Consider the following 26,046-nt stretch of genomic DNA (forward strand, 5'->3'; position numbering starts at 1 on the left):
AATCAAAATGTATAGTACCTACATACTATAACTATCTAGTAATTTTAAAAACAAATACAGTGTCTTGTGTTGATCCTAAAAACTACTTACGTCTTCTAGTTATACCATACTATATCCTATAATCATAACTAATATTTACTATAAAAGTTATATATATACATTTGATTGACATTTTTTAGAGGCTTTTTATGTAGGTTCTCTGAACATGTGTCAGTCATTATAAAGCTATCGTTATCATCTAAAATTAGATAGTGCATATTACCCATGTTATAAATGATTATTAAATTGTGTATACATTTTAACTATGTTTATCAATATCCTATGTACATTTATGAAGAAGTCTACATTTTTGTCCAACGAAAAGTTTAAAAGTAGAATAGTGATATTGGGAAGGTAAAGGTAGTAGATGATTGTGTAGCGAGTTAAATCAACAATATTATTTACCTGAGTTATTCTCCAATGTTTGGAGGCTTTTGCAATTGGATCTGTCACTTGGGTACAGGCAGCGCCGAACAACATTACTTTGTGTGGTCCTTCGTGCATCATATCGAAAAATGCTTTCATACCCACCGCTGCATTACACTGAAAAAAATAAAGTTATAACAAAATTAAAAAAAAAAAAAACATTTGTAAATGTTAAGGTGTTTTTGGGTATTTACGATACTATCACGAAAAGTACTAGAAATAAAGTAATCTATTAGTCCCCCCCCCGGCTATAGTTAATATTTCTAAAATACATGATATGCATCAGTGTATATTGTTTAATTTAGTTTGTTATTATAATCATTTGCAAGAAAGATGTTGATAAGTTCGAGTTAGTTTGATTTTGTTTCAATTATATTCGATTCATTTTTAACTATGAATAATATATTAAAAGCGAAATTTCATCTTGTGATGATACAATGATTTACAATGGTTTTAAAAATGCGCGCACAAACTTTTTAAGTTAAATATATTTTATGTAACAATTCTTAAACACAAGAAATTTCCATTGTAAAATGTAGATAGCAGAATGGAAGAGGTCATAGTATAACACATAATATAATATAACAATATTTGAGACATAGTTTTGTTGTAATCTCTTTTATACCACATGTTTACTTTTATAATGAAATACAAAGAGAACAAACACAATATCCATTAAAAACATATAAAAATGTATAAAATAAGCTCACGCCTCATCATAAGAAAAAAATACCTCCTGTATATAATACTTTTAAATTTAAACTTGGAAAATATTAATAGTAATTTATTCTTTAACTTATTGCGGTAATAAGAATTATTCACTAACTAAAGAATACATTTTACGAGTATGTAACTTTATGTACAGTTGAGTAAAAATGTATTATAAATATACATACATTTTTAAAATTAATATTACAATTTTATGAAATACTGTCACAGAGTTTAATTAAATCCGATTAAGTTATTTCAAATGTATGACTTATGATTTGTATCATGCTTTGAATAATTGATAAAAGCCAATATTTCTATACATTTGAAATTACACTAAGTTATCGATAAATACTATTAGTCTTCTTGGAAACGTTTTCTCCTATACTTTGATTATGTAAGATATAAATAATGTCAACTTTGTCCTTATATACTTATCAAGTGCAAAATCTGTAACGTGGAATATTTATTTGGATCATCACATACAATAAAAACACTTTAAACACAATAACTGTTATTATTAATGCATACAGTTATTCATTTTTAAGTATGTATTATAATAACGGTTTGAGTAGTAAAACATATAAACCAACAACTTTGGTTTTATGGAGTTGAATAAAAATCATTATTGGTTGTCATTTTATTCATAAAATAATGTTAATTGATATGTCATAATATGTGGTTATGATAATCCTATTTTTTTATTTAAAAAAAACATTTATCATTATTGTTTTAGTTGCAAAATAGAACTCATAACAATAAATCTATGATAATAAATTGTTAAACATTACAATTATATCAACTAATTACAAAAATAGTAATTCATAATTATTTATTAATGTGATATCAATTTGAAAAATTAACTCTTTGAAGTCTTTTCTGTAATAGCGATAGTAACACGGTATGTTCTAAATAAAATATGGAATATTGGGATACTATTATTAATTAAATGGCATGTTTGTACTTTGTAGTAACTATATGTAATAATTAATAACTAATGTTAAATTATATCTTCAGGATGAATCGACAGTGTACTCCAGGAATACATTTTGTAACTACTAAAACTAAAAAATATATATTATCGGTACAAAGTTCAATCAAATATTGGTGGAAACGTGTGAGTTTTTGAAATTGACAATTCAGGCATCCATTAAAATTTGTTACTCATTTAAGTCTACCGATTAGTTTCTATAAACCAGTGTTTGAAGAAATAAGTGAAAAGACTAGTTGTATACATACTGTACATATTTTGTGATTATAAACTTTGTCATCAAAGACAAAAAGTACTGACACAAATATTATGAAAGATATTTACCATATACCTACACCTACCAGATACCAGTTACCGCCTACCCCTATCAGCTTTCTGTGGACTACATTGGTACTTTTTATTGGGCTTAACTGTTATTTGGTTTAACTGCATTAAAGAAGAGTTTATAACGGCATTGCACCCTAGGCGTTGTGTGACCATAACTTTTAATTAAATTTGGCTCACTGTTCCTTTTCGAATATAATTCATTATTTTACGGGCCACTCCCTCGAGTGATGGTTTACAATCACAACACGTACACAATATACTACCGTGACCGTAGTTTAGATAGGAAATTTCCAATAACAATAATATTCTTCATTCCTAGGTTCAGAATAAAACAACAATGTTGTTTGCACTTGCTTACGAATAAAAAAAGTCAGTAAGTTTTTACAAAATAATTTAACAATATTCAATCGGGTGCCGGTGCCACGTATTTTGTCAACGATTGACGTTGGTATTTTTTTCTTATGTCTTATTTGAATTAATTATGCACAATCGATCGTTTATTAGATTTATTAGTTAAAATGGATTAATACACATTACGATCTGATATCCACACAATTCATATTAACCTAGACATATTAACCAAATTAAATACCGTCCACTGACAGCTTTTTGTGTTCTGCCTGGACACATGCAGCTGTATCTATGTATACCAGGACCTATGTAACCTACCTACCTAGGTATTTTAGGTATACAATTTAATATTATAAAAGTTCTCCAAAAATAGTTTTAGTTACCTACACGATAAGTGGTTATTGTTTTAGGTCTAAAATATTTAAAATTAAATATTTCCCCATACTGCAAGCTATTGGACTTTTTATTAATTGTTTAAGTATTTGGCTCTACTGCCTAAAAAATATAAAATTCAAATAAATACTTGCATATAATAACATTCATGTATTATTTGTAGTTAAAACTTTGACTGATTGAATTAAAAAAAATACTTTAGCAAAAGAAATATTATCAATACAGCAATATTGTTTATAAAAGTTTTATACAACGCAAAATATAATACGTACATTGAAAACGAGAAAAAATGTATGTTAGTGAAAAATGTAATTGGTTTTATTTAATTATTTCCAAGAATAAATAACATAAACAATAGTAATAATACAAGTTGAAATATTTCTCTGATTTAAAATATTCCATGAAATGTTCAGACATTATAAGTGGTAACTTCAGAAGCATATTACGTTTATAAAATAACACACATCAAATACGGAACGAAAAGAAAACGGTATAATGTATTATGCATTACTTTATAACGCCATATTTGAATCTTAATCCAATGTCGTTAAACACTTAATAATATGTTTTTATACAGACGAATGTGTGTCAAATTATGTTATTAAAAATGTAAAAAATATAACTGATAGGTATCTGTGGGGATGTCATTCGCAGTCGGAAATTAAAAATTATAAAAACTCATGCTTCATTTTGTCATGGTATGGCCATCGCTCAGATATACCAACAAAAACAAATCCAGCTAAATAACAAATAACTCAATAATTATTGTGAAGTTAGAAATTTTTTTCCAATAAATGTTTTTTAAAAATAATTTAAGATATCGAATGATTATTGCTATATTAAAGTCATAATTTATAATTTATACTAGTAGTAGTTTTTTATTTCATTTAACTTTGAATTATACAAAAGATTTGTTTTTGTGTTGCTTGAAAATTTGAAACAAAAAAGGTTTGTAGCTACTTTATATGTAAATATTAGAAAAATTGAACTCCTAATTTTCATAAAGTATTCAAATGATTAGTTAAATATTAAAGTTTAGGTAGATGAGTGTGTTTACAAAGTTGGTAAGTGGGGACATAAACGTCCTCATCGTCTTAAATGAAAATGGTGTCATGACTTATCTATTAGTTATTACAATACAAATTCATAAATAAAAGGGTTGTTATTAAGTCACTCATTTCCCAAAACTAATGTCAAAATAAAACACCCATGACCCAAACAAGTTTTATTATTGTACAAAATAAAATGTAATTATGTATCAATTAAAAAGAAAATAAAGATACATGTAATATATTATTTTAATATCAAAATTGAAAGGTACCTATTGCACAATAAACATAGATAATAACTAATAAGTACTTAACATAATGCTACACCTGTTTGTATGTATTTCAATTTTAAATACCCATACTGTAGTTTTTGGTTTTCATTAATGTCAAATCAAGTAATATTGAAAAACGTGAATGTTTTATTTTAAACTTTCAACCAATGTAGATTTATTTTATCCTAAGTGTTACCCACTGTTACCCACTTATTTTCAGTAAATCATAATAAAATTAACTAGGTTATACCAATGATAAATATCATTAATTTATGAGTTTGAACTGTGTTGTGTTTATTTAAATATTCAATAGGTACTTAATTTGATAATCATAAAACAAGCCAGACTTCACTAAGCTAATAATAGTTAAAGCTCGTGTGTATTGTATTAATTTTCAAACTTTGGACAGTTTTGACAAGTAATAAAATATTATGACATTTTTGAATTTTACAAAAACACTGTTTACACAATGTAAAAAGTAAAGTAATTTTCCTTTGTTTTTTATTTATAAATACATAGTAGTAAATATAGTAATAAAAAACACTTACAATTCTGTATGATTAAGATGAAATAATATTTTAAATAAATCAAATAATTAATACTGTGATTTGACTTATTCAGGTACTGTAAATAGAAGTAAATCGTTTTGTCACACATTTCCATATTTATTAAATATGAATTTTGTATTTACAATAATACATGTTTTGTTCTTTAGACATAAGTATTTTTCGATGGAAAGAACATTTGCTTAATTTGCTATACCAACGATCAAATTCTTTTACAGCCTGATATTTAAATGATGTTTGTTTGTATAATTCTATTAAATTTACAATTTTATCATTTATGCGAATAATTTATACGTAATTATCATTTATACGTAATTTTTATAAATATATTCTTTGAAGGTGACTCTAAAATTGGTGTGAAATACAGTTTTTTCCATCTTTTGTATAATATGATCCTTAAACCATTTAATTTATGATATCATAACCTACTCAAATGAAAACATATTCTAAAAAAATACTAATGTAATCATCGCTAGGAGTCAATGATTTTTGTTATATTATTATAATATAAATAAATATAAAATAACACGTAAGTTCTTATTCATTATTATGTGTGAAATAGTTATTTTGAAAATTGGTCAGTTTATAGACACCTTTTTTTTAAAGGTCATAAATCAATGTTACTTGGGCTGTAATAACTCATTGAGTAAAAATTACTTCCATAAATGTGGCTTTATGAAGAACATAACACGCAAGTTTAAACAATTTCTTTGTGTAACAGCTAATCATTAATCAATCCACCTTTTCATTTTTATAATCTGTATATTTAACACATTTTTTCAGTTTTTATTGATTTATTTTACATCTTTAGTCCAAACCTTCAAGTCTTGAATTTGTTTTTTATACGATTATTGATACTCAATGTACAATATTATATTATTTTAAACATTAAATAAATATTAATTCTATGTTTAAGATTTCAAAATATTGAAAAATTAGAATCTTCAATAAGTTATTAGTCAATTGAAATAAATGAGTTTTTGTACAATTAATTCACAAGCATTTATATTGCAGAAAATACATAAAATGTAAATATTTTTTTGTATTTTGTAGTACGATCAACAATTGTATGATTTTTCTTAAAACCATTATTCGAAAATGGTACTTAACTTTTATTAAGTCCACATTTTGCTAAATAGAATTTATTAATGTTTGACAATAAAATAAATGTATTATTGTATTACAAACCGATTCTTTTTTTGAAACTAAACTTTTAAATAAACAATGACGATGATAATAAAATAAATATAATTATTTGGAAAATTTTAAAAATTATTCACTACATAAAATGTTGAATTACGTAGTATATTTATAAACACTATGGAATACTCCCGATCGATGAAAAACTTTGCCTGAATAATTATGTATTAATTTGATTTAAATACAGAAGTAGAAGTAGATGTAGGTAAAAGATTGTCTTAAGTCTAACTTAAGGAAATGTTTTTCAAAGTTTATTATTAGGAATTTCGTATTAGATTTTTAAATCTTAGATATAAAAATACATTTTTTTATAAATTTTTAACTATCAAATAATTTGGACATTTTTAAGATTTTTATCAAAATTCTAAGTTTAGACCACCATACGAAAATTATTGTAGATTAACACTGGACTTTTTTTTTAAATTACACTAATAAAAACTCACCAAACCCATCAAATTTTCAAGTTTTTGGACCAAAAAAAAATGTTTATCGACAATAATTGAAAAAAAAAATTAAGATTCAATTTCCTGAAAATATGAAAAATTAAAGCGAATCAATCAATCAATTAAATCAATCTTCTACGAATAAAAGTGTTTAAAGACGTACAAAAAAACACACTTCATTGCAAAATCAATTCATTCGTAGATTCATTAAGAATCTAAAATTAATATTTAATGATTAAGGAATGTAAGTATGAATTCTAATAAAAAGTATTTAGGTCCTCACGATTCACTAACATGAATTTCCGTCAAAATAACACTAACATAATACATTTTTTTTTCATCAAATTGTATTAATAATTGGAATTTGTATTACACACGCGTCATACTACATACCTAATATATATTTAACTCTAATATTAATATTAGAACTGTAAAATGTAAATATTTTTAATATGATATTATTACTTTATGACTTGAGTTGCATAAAAATTATGCTATGATAAACATAAAAGTATTATGCTTGATGTAATCATTCATGAGTATGTTCATTTAAAATGAATCGTATTAATTGTATAATGCACTTCCGTGTACTAGTACATTGTAGTTATATTTACAATTTAAAAATTAATATTATATTCAAAAAAATTAATTGCTGTTTATTTTTTTTCAAATGAAGAGCATTTTTGATTTCTAAAATTAGAGTAGACTGAAATAATTTGAAAGTTCTAACGACGACGAGATGAAACCGAACGCATTCGATGAGTGAATAACAAAGGTACATAAATGGTACAGTATGTATATGTGATTGAATTTATATGTAATATGCATTAATACATTTTCAATTATTTATACTGTCACTTAACACATGAAAGACAACTGAAAGGGGTAAAGTGCATAGCCATTGTCAACCATCGGGCATCGAATCACCACAAAATATATATCGGAGGATGTACCTTATACCATTATATATATACATGTGTGTGTGTGTGTGTGTGTGTGTGTGTGTGTGTGTGTGTGTGTGTGTGTGTGTGTGTGTGTGTGTGCGTGTGTGTGTATATTTGGTAATTGTGTAGGAGTATGCAATTATTTTTAGCCGATCGATCAAATGGAACGTATTGTCTAATATATGATATATCACCGATACAACATCACTGAAACTGGCGAAGTAAAAACAACGTAGGTACTATTATATAGGTACATACACATTGGAATCCCATTAAAACGTTCTGTACTCTTCTTGCGAACGACGCTATACTTTTTACAGAACTACATCATTATTGCTTCGGTAGTGATTAGCAGTTCGATAACAAAACAAAAAAATAGTTAGACGTTAAAGTTTAAACATAAAAAAAAATATGTATTTATGTTGTTAACTGCCCGCAACTATGTCAATAATTGGTATGACAGCATAGCGAGTTTTGCGAAGACCGCGATGCGTATATTTAATACAATATTTGGGCACCCGGTGGGAATAATAAAATGCTTATTCTTAATAAAATAACATTGTTTGGTCTTGCAGTGATTTGCTGTGCATACAAAGTTCAACGAACGAGATGTATTAAAAACCTTCCAAATATATACGGAGATGAATATTGTGAGTAATAACATTTCCAAACTCGCAACTGTCATTGGATTTACCAATTGGGAAATATTCTTCTGCAGAGCATGTCGATTGGAAAAAGCAATTAACCGATAGGATTATTTCAAGCCATTTAGGTCTTAGGGCGGATTATAAACTACCAATTTTTATAAATCATTTCTTTTCGCCGGTTATGCAGCTGAACGCAATAATTTATTTGTAAAACTATAGTAGTATGGTCATTATTATATTTTCAATAACCATCGATGGCATTAAAAATACATTTTTTTATTCAACATAATTTTATATAAATATTAATTTGCATCACAAATTTAAAATGAATCGAAACATGTTAATAGCTTTTGAATATTTTTAAATGTAAATTTATTCAATTATTTTACTATTAAAACTAAAAAGTGTAATTATAGTTTATAATACATTTTAAAATGGCATGGACATTTACCATACAAAGTTTAAATAGTAATATTGTTACGGCAATAACAAGAATCATATTTAATTTCAAATCAAATTGTCTCAGTTCCAATTTCATATCTATGTAAAAAACTCCTATTCATTCAAATTCATATCGAATTCTTTTGACACCGAAACAATTTCTATTTGAAAATGAATGGTAAATATTATATTTATAGTTTATACACATAAATATATAATTCGCACGGCGAGCATGCAGATGAATTAAGACTCATAATATACGAATGCTACACTATTTTTAATTAGTACCATTTATTTTAATGCTATTGTATATTTGTATACGGAATAGTATGTAGGTAGATACATTCAATTGAAAATATCGAGACAAATATTATAGTATATACACCGGATAGTTCAAATGATGAAAAAACATACATTTTTATAAACGTTGATATTTTTTTGATATAATAAGTATTTACCTACTATTAAAATAACCACTCGGTATTTATAAAATAAACATGTGTTTCTTCATTGAATAGAATATTCGTACCTAACAAAACAACATAATATTGTATATTCATCATAAGTGCAGAATTGTGAATGTCAGTTATAAATAGGTGTTTTCAATAATATTATTAATTATAATAATATTATATACACATGTCTAAGAATAATACACTTTATACAATATAATACAATGTATAATAATCATAGTTATGGAAGGTATAATACATTCATATAATAATATTATATAACATACTAATAACAACAGCACAACTGCATTAGTGCTCTTTCCACCAATTATAATGCCATCATAATAAAAGTCATCCCTAATGTTATTTTTAAAATTGGCATACAAATTTAACTTTATGAGCTTCACACGTCTTCTATCCGTTTCTGTTAATTTCATTATTATTATTATTATCATCATTATTTTATTGTTTTTTTTTCTCCTGCGTTTTATCACTTTCCAAATAATAGTTAGGATACAATAATTTCTGTTGAAATCCCATTAAATGAAATAATAATAAACAAAAAACAGCAGTATTGTTATTTGTTTTCTAATTAGACGCATAAGTTCGCTTCTAATAAGGTAAACAACAAATAGAGAAAAATAAGATACCTAATCAATAATATTATGACGGTACCTACTACCTATTTTCAGCACTGGGAATAGAATATTACTAATTTAGTTAAACCTCCAGCGTTGAAAATTGGTATTTAATTAAACGTATTCAATGCACATAATGTAATAGCGTAAGTAAATACAAGATCATTACAATGCATTATTCAATTAGTATCGTGTTAATGGGACTGCTTGCATGTGGATAATGGAATAATAACAATCGGTCTGAATCATAAATCGGTAATCTTGAATATAAATATAAGGAATTACGATTCGATGACAATGACAAATCGTCTACTATTGTTTTCGGGAAATTTTATTCTCGAAAATTGTTATGTGTGACATAGGGTTTTCTCAGGGGTTTGTTTGATGGTTATTGGAACGATTTTTGATCAACGATTTTTATTTATAACGAATGTTTTTTGAAAACCACTATACAATTTTACCTATATCATTTGGTCGTAGGTAGACCTTATGATTCAGACTTAATTATTTTATTTTTCTCTTGTATAGTTACCTATCCAAAGGTTAGGTTAGCTTTGAAAGACAAATATTCAAACATTTTTGTTTTTAAATACTTACTTGGTAGGTACTTCTTCATAGTTGATGTGTTCAAAAATATATTTTATTAAAACCAGAATATTATACGTCATACGTAAGTTACAATTTTCAAACACTTAACTTTCAATAAACAATTTTTCGAAAACATGAGTTTTTGAACGAAAAACTTCATGACTAAAATCAATTTTCGTAAATAGTAATACTGTTTCCACCACACGACCTTCGAAAGTTGCCGTTATCCTGCTTTAAATAATATAGCAGCCGAACCACATTGTAGTACGTTAATACATTATAGTTTTAGTATTAATAACAACAATAATATAAATATTATACAGTGTAGTGTACAGTTTTTATCTCACATTTGTACTGCATAATATACGACGACGACAAGACGCTGTTGGTAGGACAACACGTCTTGAAGGATCTCTTGACCCCTTTACGGATATTCACATCACCTGTTAGCCGCGGTCGTTTGTTATTATTTGTGAGCTGAAAACTATCCTATGCCCATTGACTACACCAAACATTATTTTTTCATCCAGTACAATTATGCTTTACAGCTTTAAAATTACTCGAGGGCCGTTCGTTTGATTACATCCCACACAAATAACATGTCAAAAACAAATAATATTGACATGCATGACACATGCCAGCTGTCAAATTATAACTGCATTAGCTCGACGATTATATTAATATGATTTAACACTGTTATTAGCTCGACTTGCAAAATAGCTACACTATATTGACCTACGCTCAAACTATATAATTTATATGGTAAATAATATGTATATGGTATAGCTATTACTCGGAGCCTGTAGAATAATTATTATTGGTCGATACGATTATATATTTTGGCCATCGTATTAATGTCAAATAATTATTAAAAAATTCAATTCATTGTAGTTAATATTTATGAAAAAATTCAAAATATATGGACAAAGTACCGAAACATTTTTTCAATGAAAAAATTATAAAACATAATATTATTATAACGCAACTTACATTCAAAACAGTTGGCGTTAACTTAAAATGTTTAATATAACATTTTTTCGGAAATTATCACTAATCGCTTCTTCACTTGGTTAATCCTAAACTCTTTTATACTCTTCATATTGATGCCTACACCAACCATACTCACCTTTCCCCCCTTTTTTTTCATAATGCAATTATTCAAAATCTGAATTTTGGGGTTCTTTAATATACTTAAAGACCATAATTATCCAAAAAATAATTTACAGTAAAAAGTTGGTATTTCGTTTGAAAAACAGATGTTTAAACCTAAAACCATATGCTTCCCAATTCATACATACCATTCTCGAGAATTTGAAAATACAGTTTTTGAGTTTATTTAAAAATTCTAAAAATCAGATTAATTATTAAAGGAATAAATGAGAGAGAGCATGCTTGGTGAATCACACTGTATATGTTATAATGTTGTAATTAATATTATTTTATACTTGGAAAAATAAAAACTGTGCTCCTCATCAAAATTATATTCCCTATAATTACAAGGCTGAATCCAAAGGCATCTTTTTCATTTCTCGTAACAGTATACTAACTGTTGCGCTGGATTTACTTTTTCATAAATAATAAATCCCTAATGGCCAACCTACGGAGTAATGAATATTCAGAACTCTTAGTAAATACCAGAAACGATAACGTTGAAGAGTATAATATGGAAACCCATAACTTTTGACGTGGGAATTGAACATTAAAAGCTAATTTGTATGCTTCACATTAGTTAACAGATTTTTTTATTTGGCCGTCACCTTAAATTAAATAGGTACCTACTCTATTAATTTCTTTCCCATCCACACTATTTTGCCTCACACCTAATGCTATTGGCACATGGTACTTGTTTATATTTTTGTTAAAAAAAAGAAAGAAAAAATTGCACACCTAACCTATTTCACATCTGGATCGCGTATTTCGTGGTTGAAAACATTTTGCACTTCATCTGATTTTGATTCATGGAAGTGAGTTACGATTTCGATGAGTTAGGTCGTTTGTTGGTACTCTTAGGAAAAGGGCCGTTATTAATTTAAAATACAATATGGGATAAATAAAACGAACCATACATGTATGCTGCTGCATAAAAAATCACGTTGATGATGATTTTCTAATAAATATCGGGCAAGCTAGTAATTTTTTTCAACTAATTGGTTGAGTTACTTTAGCTTAGCATAAAAAGAAAAAGTAGTAGAGTTAGAATAAGTTAGTTTCTGAAATTTCCCCAATTTCTAACTTAGTTGATTAAAATAATAACTTAAATTAGAGTAGAAGTTAGAATTCAGTTTCTTATAGTTTAAAATATTAAAAACCGGTTCAAGTATTATCACAGACCATTAGATTCACTAAATTAATAATACATTGGGTACTAATTATTCATATCTATAGCCGTAGTTTTAAAACCTGAATGAATATAAGAAATTTATAAAAAATAATATGATAAATAATGTATAATATATTATCTAAAAATACTAAATATTAATTATTATCCAGACAGCACTCAGCATATGTTTTACAAAAAAATGGGATTTTTGCATAAACTACAAAAATAGCTAGTTACCCTGGCTAGATTACTTAGATTACACTTTAAATTAGAATTTTATTAAAATTCAAAACCAAATAGTTAAGTTGGAATTTTACTTTCAAAGTAACATTTTAACTAGTTAGTGCTCAGTTTTGTTCACCAAACAGCATACTCACTTCTATTTTCCCTTTAAAAATGCATTTATTATTTTTAATTTTTGGTTTTAGGAATTTTTAACTATATTTAAGGACCATGTCTTCTGATACTTAAAGCGGAGAGTCCATTGGTGCATCAAACTTTTTTCAAATGTAAACCTTATTGATTTACTGTAAGTAATCATTTCTTTGTGGTATTTAGTTGCTCTTACTGTTAACCTCAATAAAAAACTACAATTGTCCCTCCCCCCCCCCAAAAAAAAATTACAAAATAATACTAATTTAAATTAGTTGTTTTGGGCTGAAAAAAAATATATGTGTAGTTATGTATGTATATAATGTGCGTTTTTGCATACCAAATTAATTAACAAATTCAGTTTAATCGAAAACTCAAGGCGTATATTTGACACGCTTTAGTTGAATCTTTACTGGTGGAAAATCGAATTCATGAAACTAAAACAATACACATGGGTATTATAAATGAAAACGAGTAAAAATAATTATGTACACTTTTATTAGTTTTCTCTTATTCAATTTATAAATTATATCTATTTTACATTTTTTCTAAAATATTCTAAAATATTTCTTTTAGGTAACATTTGTACAAACATTTAATAATAATTATTTATTTGATTAAAAATAATAAAAAAAACTATAACACTTTAAGCCGATTTTAGCTAAATTATTCAAACCGATTCATATGCCCTTATATGTTACCTACATTTATTCATATTTATAAATATACACAGATATCATACTAAATAACTATTCACTAAATCAGAGTAGTCTTAAACGAATGGCCATTATAAAAGATTTACGTGTAATATTTGACTAATATAGTATTATCTTATTTTCAGTGCACATATAAAAACTACGAAGGAATACAGCACATTAAAAACAAAGGTTTATCAAAACCATATTTCCTGAAGAGAGAAAATAAACTGTTCTGAATTGCACTATTTTGCTATTTTGAAAATAGTCTTTTCCTTCTAGTAAGATATCGTCTCGACTCTCGAGAGTATGCTTCTCTCTTTGATACAACGATTCTGTCACCCAGAATCATCAATTAGAGTCTGGACAAAATCATTTTCTTCGCTATTTGTCTTCTAAGTGTAATTTTCAGACTGGCACAGGAGCACGCTCAGGTTATGAAGACATTTTATGTTTGATTAAAATAAATAGATTGAAACATTTGAAAAAATTAATCTTTATATATTTTTATGTATTCAATATTTATAACAATTTAAATTTTTCAGATGTTCTTAAAAAAAAATTAAATTTGAACTGTACTTGGTTAATACTAGAATACGATATACATATACTTCATACAAAAACTGATAAAAAAATAATCACTTATCCTCCCAAAAATATTTTGGTGTCCATAGAAATTAGCCTGAACGTCGATATTACTAATTTAAAAAATGTTGTACAATTTAAATTGAGGTTAAAAATATTTATGTTCTAATAATCGTATTACCTATTATATTATTGTTATTATTACCATTGTTATGTATTTTTCATCGTGTAGTTTGACGTATGTTATATTGATTATTTTCATTATTATATTATAATTACTATTTATTTATTAATTTAATACAATCAAATAATAATTAATTACTAATGTACAACTGTAATTTGTTATATTTTATATTATTATGTTATGTAAAATTGAGATAATTCTTGTTGATTATTAATATTGAGAAGTATAAATTTAGTTCAAGTATGTTATGCAGTATTTTCGGGCTTTTCGTTCGAGTCATATAAATAATATTGTTTGTAGTTTATTTAGAAAATACTAATTAGTAGCTGACTGCAATATAATTTCCATCTAATTGTCAGTTGAATGCTTAATAATATAGTGAATCATTTGCTAATTAGAATATTTTATACTTAATACCTCGAATTTAACTACTAAGCGAATATGGTATAGAATAGAAAATAAATTATTGTCTTCAACAAATTTTTGCACTCATTTATACTATATGATTTAAAACATAAATTTAGAGTTGTTGGTATTATTGTCTATATCTATATAAAATGTGGTATATGATTTGAAAGTCAGATCGTTTTCTGCAACTGTGGTCAAGTAAAATCAAATGTCAATAAATACACACTATAACATTATTCTTTTGAATTGAGAAAATAGACACAATACTGCAATGGTTAAACGAATTAATAAATACATTTATAATAATACGGTCAATTGTATGTGAGATGGTTAATAGCTTATTATAGGTGGTAAGTTCATGGGGTTTGAAACATAATATAGGGTCGTAGGGACTGTCGTCCGAGAACTCAAAAGGATATGTCAAGTGGGCTAATGAAAAAAAATACATAGTATTTATAGTTATAATAATTTATTATTATATTCAGGAAACAACTCGGTTCTTAGGTACAAGAATTTAGAAACGTTTTTGGACTGGTAGAATATCATGTTTATACAAATCAGTATGCTCCACCACGACGACGGGTTAGCTGCAGGGTTGCTCTGAGGTTCTACACACAGACACAAGCGCGTACTCATCCACCTGACCTGACTATCAAATATAGAAATCTTTAGTATTATAAGCACACATCATTGAGAGAGTATATTATTAATACTACTATTTATACTTTACAGAGGCGATGACTCATTGTGTCATGTTAACGTGGCGACGGACGAGAATCGCTGCAATCATATTCTCAATTTTCAGCCGCCCGGCTGTTATTGCGGTGAAACAAAAAATATTACGGTAATTAAACTATTTACAGAAGAACATGTCCAGGAAACAATATCCAGTTTTCTCTGCACAGCACATGATATAGGTCCTACAGCTGTTGTCTACGCAATGTGCAGAACGGAACTGCGTCACAGTCTTCGGGGTTCAAGCTCCGCGGAATCATAGGGGCATTCAATATAATAAAGGGTGGAAATAGATAACTTAATTTTTATTTAGATAAAAATAAATATAAACATTAAATATTTTATACAGATAAAGATAGAGATAAATACATTTAATTTTTATCTAGATAAAGATAGTTAAACAACCATTTTATCTAGATAAAATTAAGATAAATTGTAAAATAGGAAAATATATAATTTTTGACTATAGATGTTTAACTGCTGTACTATTTTCATAGACAACACAGCTACAGAATTCAGAGTCCTTTTAATAGAGCACACAGATCTAGTTGAATAATATATATAAAATAGGTATTAATATTTATTGTTTAATAGAAGGGTAGAATAATAAGCCGCAGCTATCCACTACAAATCAAGTCTTATTTTTAATGTAGAAACAATAGTATAACTGTCATTTAAAAGAATATCATTATGATTACTCTGTTTTTACTTTTTTCCCTAGAAAAATACCTATGTACAATATTGTACATATTAGTGTGTGGATATCTAGCGAAATACCCTTGGGCCTTGAATGTTGTCAAATTGGTTATTCTTAATCAGAACTATGCATAGACAATATTATATTTAATGTAATGAAGGTATAATTTATTAATATTCATTCATATTAATATTGGCATCTGCTTTTTAAGTTTTTACATAGGCACTTTTACAGTTGCTATTGATCGCTTAAAAAACGCGTCGTCAAGAACTGAATAAATAATTCCATTATTAGATTTTGAGTGGAGCGATGGATGTGTTGGTTTTAAAGTAATGTGTTTTTTTTCGGTCCGTCGTCACCTTTAGGAGCATTAATAAATAATAATGCTTCGATTTTCTATTTTGATGGTGGTCTCTGGTAGAAAATTAAGTCTAGCTGGTACATTTGAGGGTCAGAAGTAAAACATTCCTATTACTTTTCAAAATAACCAAGAAAATCCAGTAAAAAACTTTTTAACATTGGTTCTGAAAGTAAATTGGATCTAGTTAGTGCATTGTGGCATCAAAAATAAAACATTCCACGTACTTTTCAAAACATTTGGTAGAATAAATATAGTTGAAAAAACGGGAGTTTTTCAGCTACCTGTTTTCGTTAAAATCGATTTAGTATTTTTGTTATAATTTAAAAATAAATAATAGTTTACTCTAGGGAATTGAAATTTTCCCCTTATATAGCATATATATACACATATATTACTATGCCACATATTAGCATATACTTAACTTGGAATGATTTTCAAAATATTTGTACTCTTTTTGTGATATTTGAAGATTTTTGTGAATTAATCAATTAATTAATGTATAGTGTACCTACACATCCAAAAAACTTGGAAATGTTATACAAAATCTCACATAAGTTGTTGTTATAGTAATTTAAAAATGTAAAATACATTTACACAATTTTTTTAATAGCCATTTGAAGTTGAACATTATAAGGAACATAATGATTTTAGTTATTTTGTTGGAAATCTAAAATATTTTCTTAGAGTGGGGACTTTAAACTTTTACATATACTATTGATTAACGTATCTTATTACATAAATTAAACTTTTAAATTATTTAGATTAAGCTGTAGCTTATTTATACAATTTAAAGTATTCTACGTGAGTTGGTATTAACTCAAACTCAAATGTTAATTACCATAGTATATGATATAAATTAATTGTGTTATTCAAATAATTATACAAATAATAAATTCAACCTACCGTATATTACTAATAATATGTAGTAAAATGAAATATTTTAATAGGTGTATAATTTATACAGTATAAATATATGATAACATTTTTAGTAATAACTACTAAACAAGCCAAGTACTACCGATGGGTGGCTTCTTATTCACGTAACCCTTAATGCTTGTTACCCTAATCTCTCATATACTTATTGTGCTTAACTGTATAGATTGTATATATCTTGTAAAAATTAAAAAAAAAAAAAGTAATAACTACTAAAGGCTGATTACAGTCTCCGGTCAGAATCATTTATTTCGTACACAACGATTTATCATTGAATTCGAATGTAATACAAATATTACAGTAAACCACTTTTTGTCGATAGGTGCACATAGCTAGTTAGTCGGTTTTTTTTACACTCCATATCAGGTAAAATTAGTTGTAATATAACTCTAAGTACTTATATACATATTATGCTATGTAAGATGGCTCCCTTTAAATATATTTTGTTTTATTGATAGCTTTAAGTGACGAATAATACTGCTCAACAATTATACAAAAAAAAATATTTTTTAATATTACTGAAGTTAATTTTACAAAAACAAATATTTCCAAAATTTCAGTTACATTAATAATTCAACTTGACACTTTATAATCCACCACTACCGGAAATTAAACGTTTAAATTACGACTTTATATGAAAAGCAATTTAAATATATTTTCGTGCATTTATAAAAAAAAAAATTACAAACTATAATTATGTATAGTTTATAAATTTTGTAATATATACTACAGAAGGGATATATACGGTGGCTGTTTTTGAATAATTAAGTATCTACTTTTTAAATGCATAATACGATACACGAAACAAAATTGTTTTCTATTTAACCCCAACTCAGTCGTTTTCTATCTTTAGTTTCTTCTACATTTAACACATATTTAGGTTAGGTTACTACTCGCGTAACAAAACATTTTCAACTAAAATCGATTTTAATCAACAAAGTTACCACCACAGGCCATGTTGTGAGATTCATTTGGCGGAGAAAAAATATTGTTCGCACGGTATGAAATCGTAACGACGGAATGCTAACTGAAATGAGTAATGCGATTAAAAACGAATTGTGATGAATTAAATAATAGAAGGTATTAGATTTAAAGTTATGAAGATCAATAACGCAATGCTCCCGAGTCTAAGTTTTATGGTTATTAAATAATAAAAACGGGAATTATTGTTGTCTTCTCTTTTATTATTTTTGAAGACAAGCCACAGTCGTGATTAAAATTAATATTTAACCCAAAAGGAGATTAAAGTTGTATTAATTAATTTTGACTGTAAGATTCCAAACACACGTCGCTCTTGTGAACGCTTTCACACCTAATCTACACCGAAAATGTCTAAACTATTTGATCAGAAAATACGAACGACAGTCGTTATCGTTGTTTTATGAATAGTAAAGACAACAATTGTTTAACTTGTTTAACTTTACCAATAATTCGTTGACTTACTAACCGTCAACTTAGTGGACATTTTCGGTTCTGACCACAGAGCAATGAATGTGTATTGATTTTACAATGATGTATGTGGTTTTTTGTGTGTGCCTGTCATCACCTTTTGTAAAACTGCTTGGACTATAGTGTTTCCCAAATTATGTGTCTTGAAAACATGAACTTATTTATTTCAAAAAACTAACTTTATTTTAACAAAGTATTATGACACTGGCATGGCGTGACATATTTGAATGTTACTGTTTCATACAATAGAATAAAATATTATTCGATATTGAAAGAAAAATAATATAAAATTCAATATTACTAGATATAATGTAATGTATAATAAAAAGATTATGTTTTTATGTGTATTCACGTTTGTGTTTAGTGGTTCTAATAAGTTGTTATTTTGAATAGACCAATGTTTATTGTTTATCCCAAGTGTGCCGTGAATTATAATAACTAAAATAATAATGTTCCGCGATGGGAAAAAGTTAGAGACCTATACTTGCTTAGGGTTTCAATTTATAGTCCATACCTTTTTTAGTAAAAAGTGAATCTTGTGAGCACTTATAGACAGTGGGAGTCAAAACTAAAAAATACCCAGTACTTTTATTAACAATTAGGAAACACATAAACAAATTATGGAGCAATGTGCATTTTTAAGAAAAACTAATGTTTGATAAAATCGATTTTCTTATATTTTCATATTAGTTCAAACAGTATATTTCGTTATTATTTGTTATTGTATTATATGTTCTACAGCGACGTTAGTTGTTACTTATCGTAACCTACCTCCAATTTGTAGTAGATACGTCGTCGTCGAACACTATTTCCGTTTCGTTTATTTTGTTTAAACATTTTAGGCAATGATATTATTTGGTATTTAAAGACATACTTAATAACCTACTATGATTCAGGATACAATATATTATTAGTACATTATAATACAAGTTTCTACACATAAATAAAATTACGATCATTATATAAAAAACATTCATTACTCTCTAGTGTCATGCATTTTGTATTTATATATAAGAAACTAATCAGACTTGACAAGACATCGATTTCTTAATAAATTATGATGTATAGCATTTTATTTGATTTTATAAATTATAATTGATAAAAGATAGGAAATCTATTACCATATAACGTGTAGGTAATTGAATACCCACACAGATCATAATAATATAATAGATTGCAATCTACACTCAACTATAGAGCGAATATCACGCACATTCTCAATTTAATGTTAACATGTTTTTAAATGTTATAATAAAAACGTATTTACGTTATAGATTCGTTGTAAATCTCAGTCGTTGTTGACCAATACTATTTATTTGATTAAATTAATCTATTTGTTTTTATTTTTATATTTTTAAAATTTTGTTGAAGATTGAATATTGTTAAGAAATAATGATTATACATAATATTCTAACTTAAATGATTTATAAGTTGGACAAAAATAGAAAAAATAAATCGAATTTAGGTAAATTGAATACAAGCAGTATTCAAAGAGGTGTACTCATTGCCCATTTATATATAATAACTTTTAGGTTTTAAAGATTGCAATTAAGATTTTAATAAAGATAAAAAAAAGTTTCAAGTAAAGCCAAGTATATCTTTTATGAGTGTTTGGAGTTTAAATATTTTCCTTTTTTGTTGTTGTTGACAGGTATAAAAATAATTTCTCCTCAAACGATTTTAGTTATTTTGTCATCATCTAAAAAATATTAATAGTATAGAGAGTGACTCAAAGAGTCAAAGAGTTATCGTACTCAAATTATTATAACATTCTATATGCAATGACATTTTCAAAATATTTAGACTACTTAATAATTTATGGCTATATATAGACGTTTGAAGTTGCCGTATCATTGTGGATTTTCTTTTTCCTCGTGAACAATACGGGGCCTTTAAACTTGTTTGTAAGAATTTGTACTTGAGAGTTTTGGTTACATTTAAAAAGTGATAAATTAATAAAATAGACTGTTGCCCATACTAGACAGTCGTTAAGTAATCAACCACCGAGTTACTGAGATGTATATTAATAGTGATGATTTTATTTGAACTGTTGATTTGTAACAATTAACTTATTTTATAATATAATATGATGGATATAATCACGTCTACTGTCCATCACACACACTCCGTGATCATATACATAATCGCAAAACTTTTCACCGTTAATATAATCTCCGTTTCAAACTCGGCGCAAGGTAGGCGACTGTAATCATTTTCACCGACAAAGTTCAGACAATGCACATTGTGTGTCTAGTTTAATTGTTTCAAACATTGAGCAAGAAACGTCTGACGGATTCGAATATTTGTACTGTCGTGTGAAACCCATTATTTATTTATTTGTTTAAAATAAATAGGATCCTCGATGGGTCCACCAAAGTTCGGGTGACGCCTCATTCGCTTCTATCCACGCTTTTGATGGGCAATCAACAACAAAAACAAAAATTCAGAAAATGTCACCTTAAGCAAGACTGTCAACTTATTATTATTATATATTTTAGTGTTTGGATAGCAACACTCGCTTCGATATATTTTTGGCTGTTCTCCAAGTGACGTAAAGTAAACTGGGGAAAGGACGAAAGGCATAGGTACTCCACCACAGAAACGGACCTAAGATTGTGAATATTCCTCCAAATTGGTGAGTTGTATGATTTGGCTAATCAATACAAGCGAACCTCGGATGTAATACGATTACGCAACCAATCATTCAATTATGAGTCCCAAAAACAAGATAATTTTATTAAACATTTTTATTTTACTTTTTACTTTTTTTCATACCCACATAAAAAAAAAATAATAATAATATTATAGTGTATTAAATACTATTACCAAATATTGCTTTTTGAATAAATTTTCAGTTTTGTTTATAAGCTAAATAACTTTCTTTAATATCGTACTTATCAAAATAATGTTACATACCTAATACATATAGCTCATGCTAAATAATAAGTAATAAAGTAATACTATTCATAATATTAGTAAATAATATATTGTAAATCATTTTTAAAACGTTTAACCACAAAATGTTTGGTATCGTGGATGTCAATAAATAATTATTCAATGATATTTCTGTTAAAGAAAGTTGTGAAAAGTACGCAATCGTGTTGCACCGGTGAACCTATTATGGAAATCGTTATTTATACTATGGATGGACCAGATGTGCCCACTATATGTGTGGTGTTTTTTCGATGAATACTTTTACGAAATTTATAACGAAATATGAATAGTGAGAACTATTATAACACCGAAATGATCATCATTATTATAAATCATACAGAGTGATTTTTCTTTATGATCTAAAATAAGCTTATACATGTGTGTGAATTATTCTTTTTTTTGGTTTTATTTTTTGAACTTTAATTTCAAACTACTCTCTACTTGAATTATATACGCAGCCATAAAGTATTAAATAGTAGGCATCTCGCATATACTTCTGATTTTTAAAAGATAGCGAATTATTTTAATTTAAAATTTACTAGAAGATACATTAATATTATTTTTGTCTTTTGATAAGCATTCATTTTGAATCAGACTAATGGTTTACTAACTATTATAACTATTTAAAATTTATAGGGCACGAGTAAAAAAGTATACCTAATTTGATATTGATTTTAACTTTTAAGTCTTTATCTCTCTCTCTATTCTTCAGAAAAATGATTGAATGATTAGATTTAATAAACCATTTGTATCTCATGTGAGATTTATTATTTACGATGCATAAAGTAGATACATACAAAGTTATTTTTGGTAACATATTATATCGAGCATTTATTTAAAATAAAATGTTTAGTTTCCTTTGAGAATTCGATATCTATACTGTTTTTACAAATTATGAAGTAGGTAAGTAAATTCATATTAAGATAATTATAAATTAATAAATGTACCTCTGTATTATGTATCCATTATAATATAGTATATAAGTTGTTAAATATAACACAATATACGATATAGGACATAGGTAGTCACAAGTATATAAGCTGATTCAAATTAAAAACAATACATCATTTAGGTATCTATAATGCGGCATTGATATTCTATATAAGTACTTCTATCATATAATATATTATGTACCTATATTCTTTTAACCATTTTTTGCCATTTTTCGATTGATTTTTTGAGAGCACTCAAAAAAACCAATGTGAATAAAATCATAAATGTCTCTTCACTGCTCGTTAATGTCACTGTAAATTAATCCTTGAATCATATTTTGCTATACATTTTTTTGGTTAATTATATATTAATTTATACTTTTTATATATGAAAGCCGCCAGATTGGAAATTTTTTTACTAAAATATTTCATACATTTTAGAATAATTTTAATTATATTATATCAATATGAGTAACTCAAAAGTCAATACCGACGTACAATAGATCGATAAAAATATGTTCTTATAGTAAATATAAATGATTTAAAATCAATCCAAACAGTTTGACAATTGCATTGTGTATAGAAAATAATATTAAAAGTCATCATGAAAAGTTTCAAGTGTTCTACCTTTAATATATTTTAAATTACAACAAAAATATAAAAATTATTTTTAATGGACCGCTGATCAAAAAAACTCTATTTTTTTTATGAGTTCGACTAATAATTTTTTTATCTTACCGATCAAATTTAATGTAGTATTGAAAGTTTACGAGAACAGTTGATGTATTCCTGAAACTATGAAAGTTATAACAATATATTGGTTATAGATTTTAAAATCTAGTTTGGACTTTGAAACTACGAATCTTGACTAAAATATTCTGTTAGAATATTCTGTAAGTTTGAAAAATTACAACAACGATTGGTAAAATATTATCAATAGTCATCTATAAATAACGAGTAATTTAAGGAGCATGCTCATTATCTATTTTCTTTTGATAATAAATTTATTCCAAATTTTCAAAAATCAAAATTTGCATTTTTAAAGGATAAATAGGAGAGATGTGAACGTGCTAAGAACCATATATATTGTATGACCTTATAATAATTTATAATACATAAAATTACCACCTAATTTTTTGATTTTCAAAACCAAGAGATGTTAGAAACGCATAATTTTCTAAATTTTTTTTTAATTTTTTTTTTTTTAAGGTTTTTATTTTTGCAGTTATTGGCTATTGGGCAGATGCTTATTTTACAAATTGAATATTCTAATATAGGCATGAGCCATTGACTAAATTAAATATTTTATTTAACCAATGTATTAACTATTTGAAAATAAACAATGAACATTTCACAATTATAAAAAAAAATATTTTACAGTTTTACAATTTTCCACGTCGTTTTTTAGACGACTTGTACAAACGCTTAAATGTTTTGTTCTTTTTTGTTTTGTACATCCTTCAAAAGCAGCTTTTTCAGATCGAGTCCAAAAGTAGTAGCAGCAGCCACATGAGAATTTCTATACTACTACATTGAGACCGCTGTATTATGTTCAGACTTGTATACGGAGGGAATATACAACGAGCCAATATTTAGTCGTTTCTGGAACGCAGTTGAACGTTGTTTGCTGCGAGTTTTCTACTCCACCACACCGACATCGCATGATAAAAAAAATAAGTTAAAACAAAAAAACATGACACTCAAAGATGACTCAGATACTACAACACTGTTGTATATACCATAATACGCTGTTGAGACTTGAGAGACAAAGCAAATACAATATATACCATGTACTGCGCTGACGGTCGTTGGTTCGTCGATGCCTTTCGCAATTGTAATAAATAGGAAGGTACACCTATACTGTGTTACGGTACACGCAATCGTTAGAAAATCGACTCTGCAAATTTTGTTCTCTTTTATTTTTCTGGTAAATTACTCCACCTAAATCATAACGGATGAACGGGTTTGCGTTTGTGCCAAAAATGCAATCTATCTACAACGTGACGTCGAATGCGGGTTACGTACACGCACTCTTGTCGTAGCCCGGCAGGTAGTCGTCGAGTAGATTTTCGAAGTAATATTAAATCATTTACATTGCCCGGTCCTTTAAACCAAACTATGCAGTCCACACATAAAAATGTTCAATATTTCGAAAGCGCTGCCGAAAACGAGAGGGAACAATATATATTTTTAAATTGGATTTTTTTTATTTCAATCATTCTATCGTGCTGACAGCCGTTTTTCTACACCGAGAACTTTGTTTCCGTCAGCCGTCAGGTATTATATACTATACATCTATGCATTGTACGTTTATATATTATATTTGAGGTTAACTCAACGACTGATTCAGAGGTACGGAAAAGGACGATATTGCACTAAACGTAGATAGGTTTACACTCACGTCAATGCCGATGTATTTATTTAATATGTTTGGTGGCAACGACTGTGTAGTGTGTACGACGCTCAACTAACTTTTCCTGTCAAATATCAATATAATACACGCCCTCTGCCGTGTAAAAATAACGATCATGCATTACCCTTTTTATTCAATTTTCCAAATAACATTTTCAAAGTCATGCCCTGCGGTGGCATTTCGAAAACGGTTTTTCGTTTCCCTCCTCCGTTCGCATGGATTGACACTGTTATCTATGCCGTACGTCGAGTTGTAAACTGTACGATGTTATTATGTTGGCGCCGGCATGGCTTCTGCAAGTAAGCGGTTAGCTGGACTCTCAGCGATATAGGAATGCCGTGAAAATAATGTCACGCCAGGGTAATGAAGATTAGGTAGGTATCGATAAGAATTGTATCTCATTGCTACGGTAGCTAATGTTGATAGTGCGATAGAAACAGTAAGTTTATTATTTCATCAAATTAAGATTAAGTTTCAATAGGCATACATCGCCTATACTCTGTCTCGATTCTCAAATAAAAGTAACCTCAAGCGACCACTTATTTTCGTCAGA

General features: G+C 27.2%; 1 protein-coding gene across 2 annotated transcripts in view; it reads right to left on the reverse strand.

Moving 5' to 3' along the window:
• Nucleotides 1–26,046, reverse strand: part of LOC111029210 (gamma-aminobutyric acid type B receptor subunit 2) — a 226,590-nt gene that overhangs the window by 43,990 nt on the left and 156,554 nt on the right. For both annotated transcript variants that reach the window (XM_022308144.1, XM_022308145.1), the window contains one exon: nt 445–582. In XM_022308144.1, the coding sequence (XP_022163836.1) occupies nt 445–582 (138 nt within the window). The remainder of the gene's footprint in view (nt 1–444; nt 583–26,046) is intronic.

The sequence above is a fragment of the Myzus persicae genome, unplaced genomic scaffold (assembly GCF_001856785.1).
Source record: "Myzus persicae strain clone G006 unplaced genomic scaffold, MPER_G0061.0, whole genome shotgun sequence".
NCBI classification, from domain to species: domain Eukaryota; kingdom Metazoa; phylum Arthropoda; class Insecta; order Hemiptera; family Aphididae; genus Myzus; species Myzus persicae.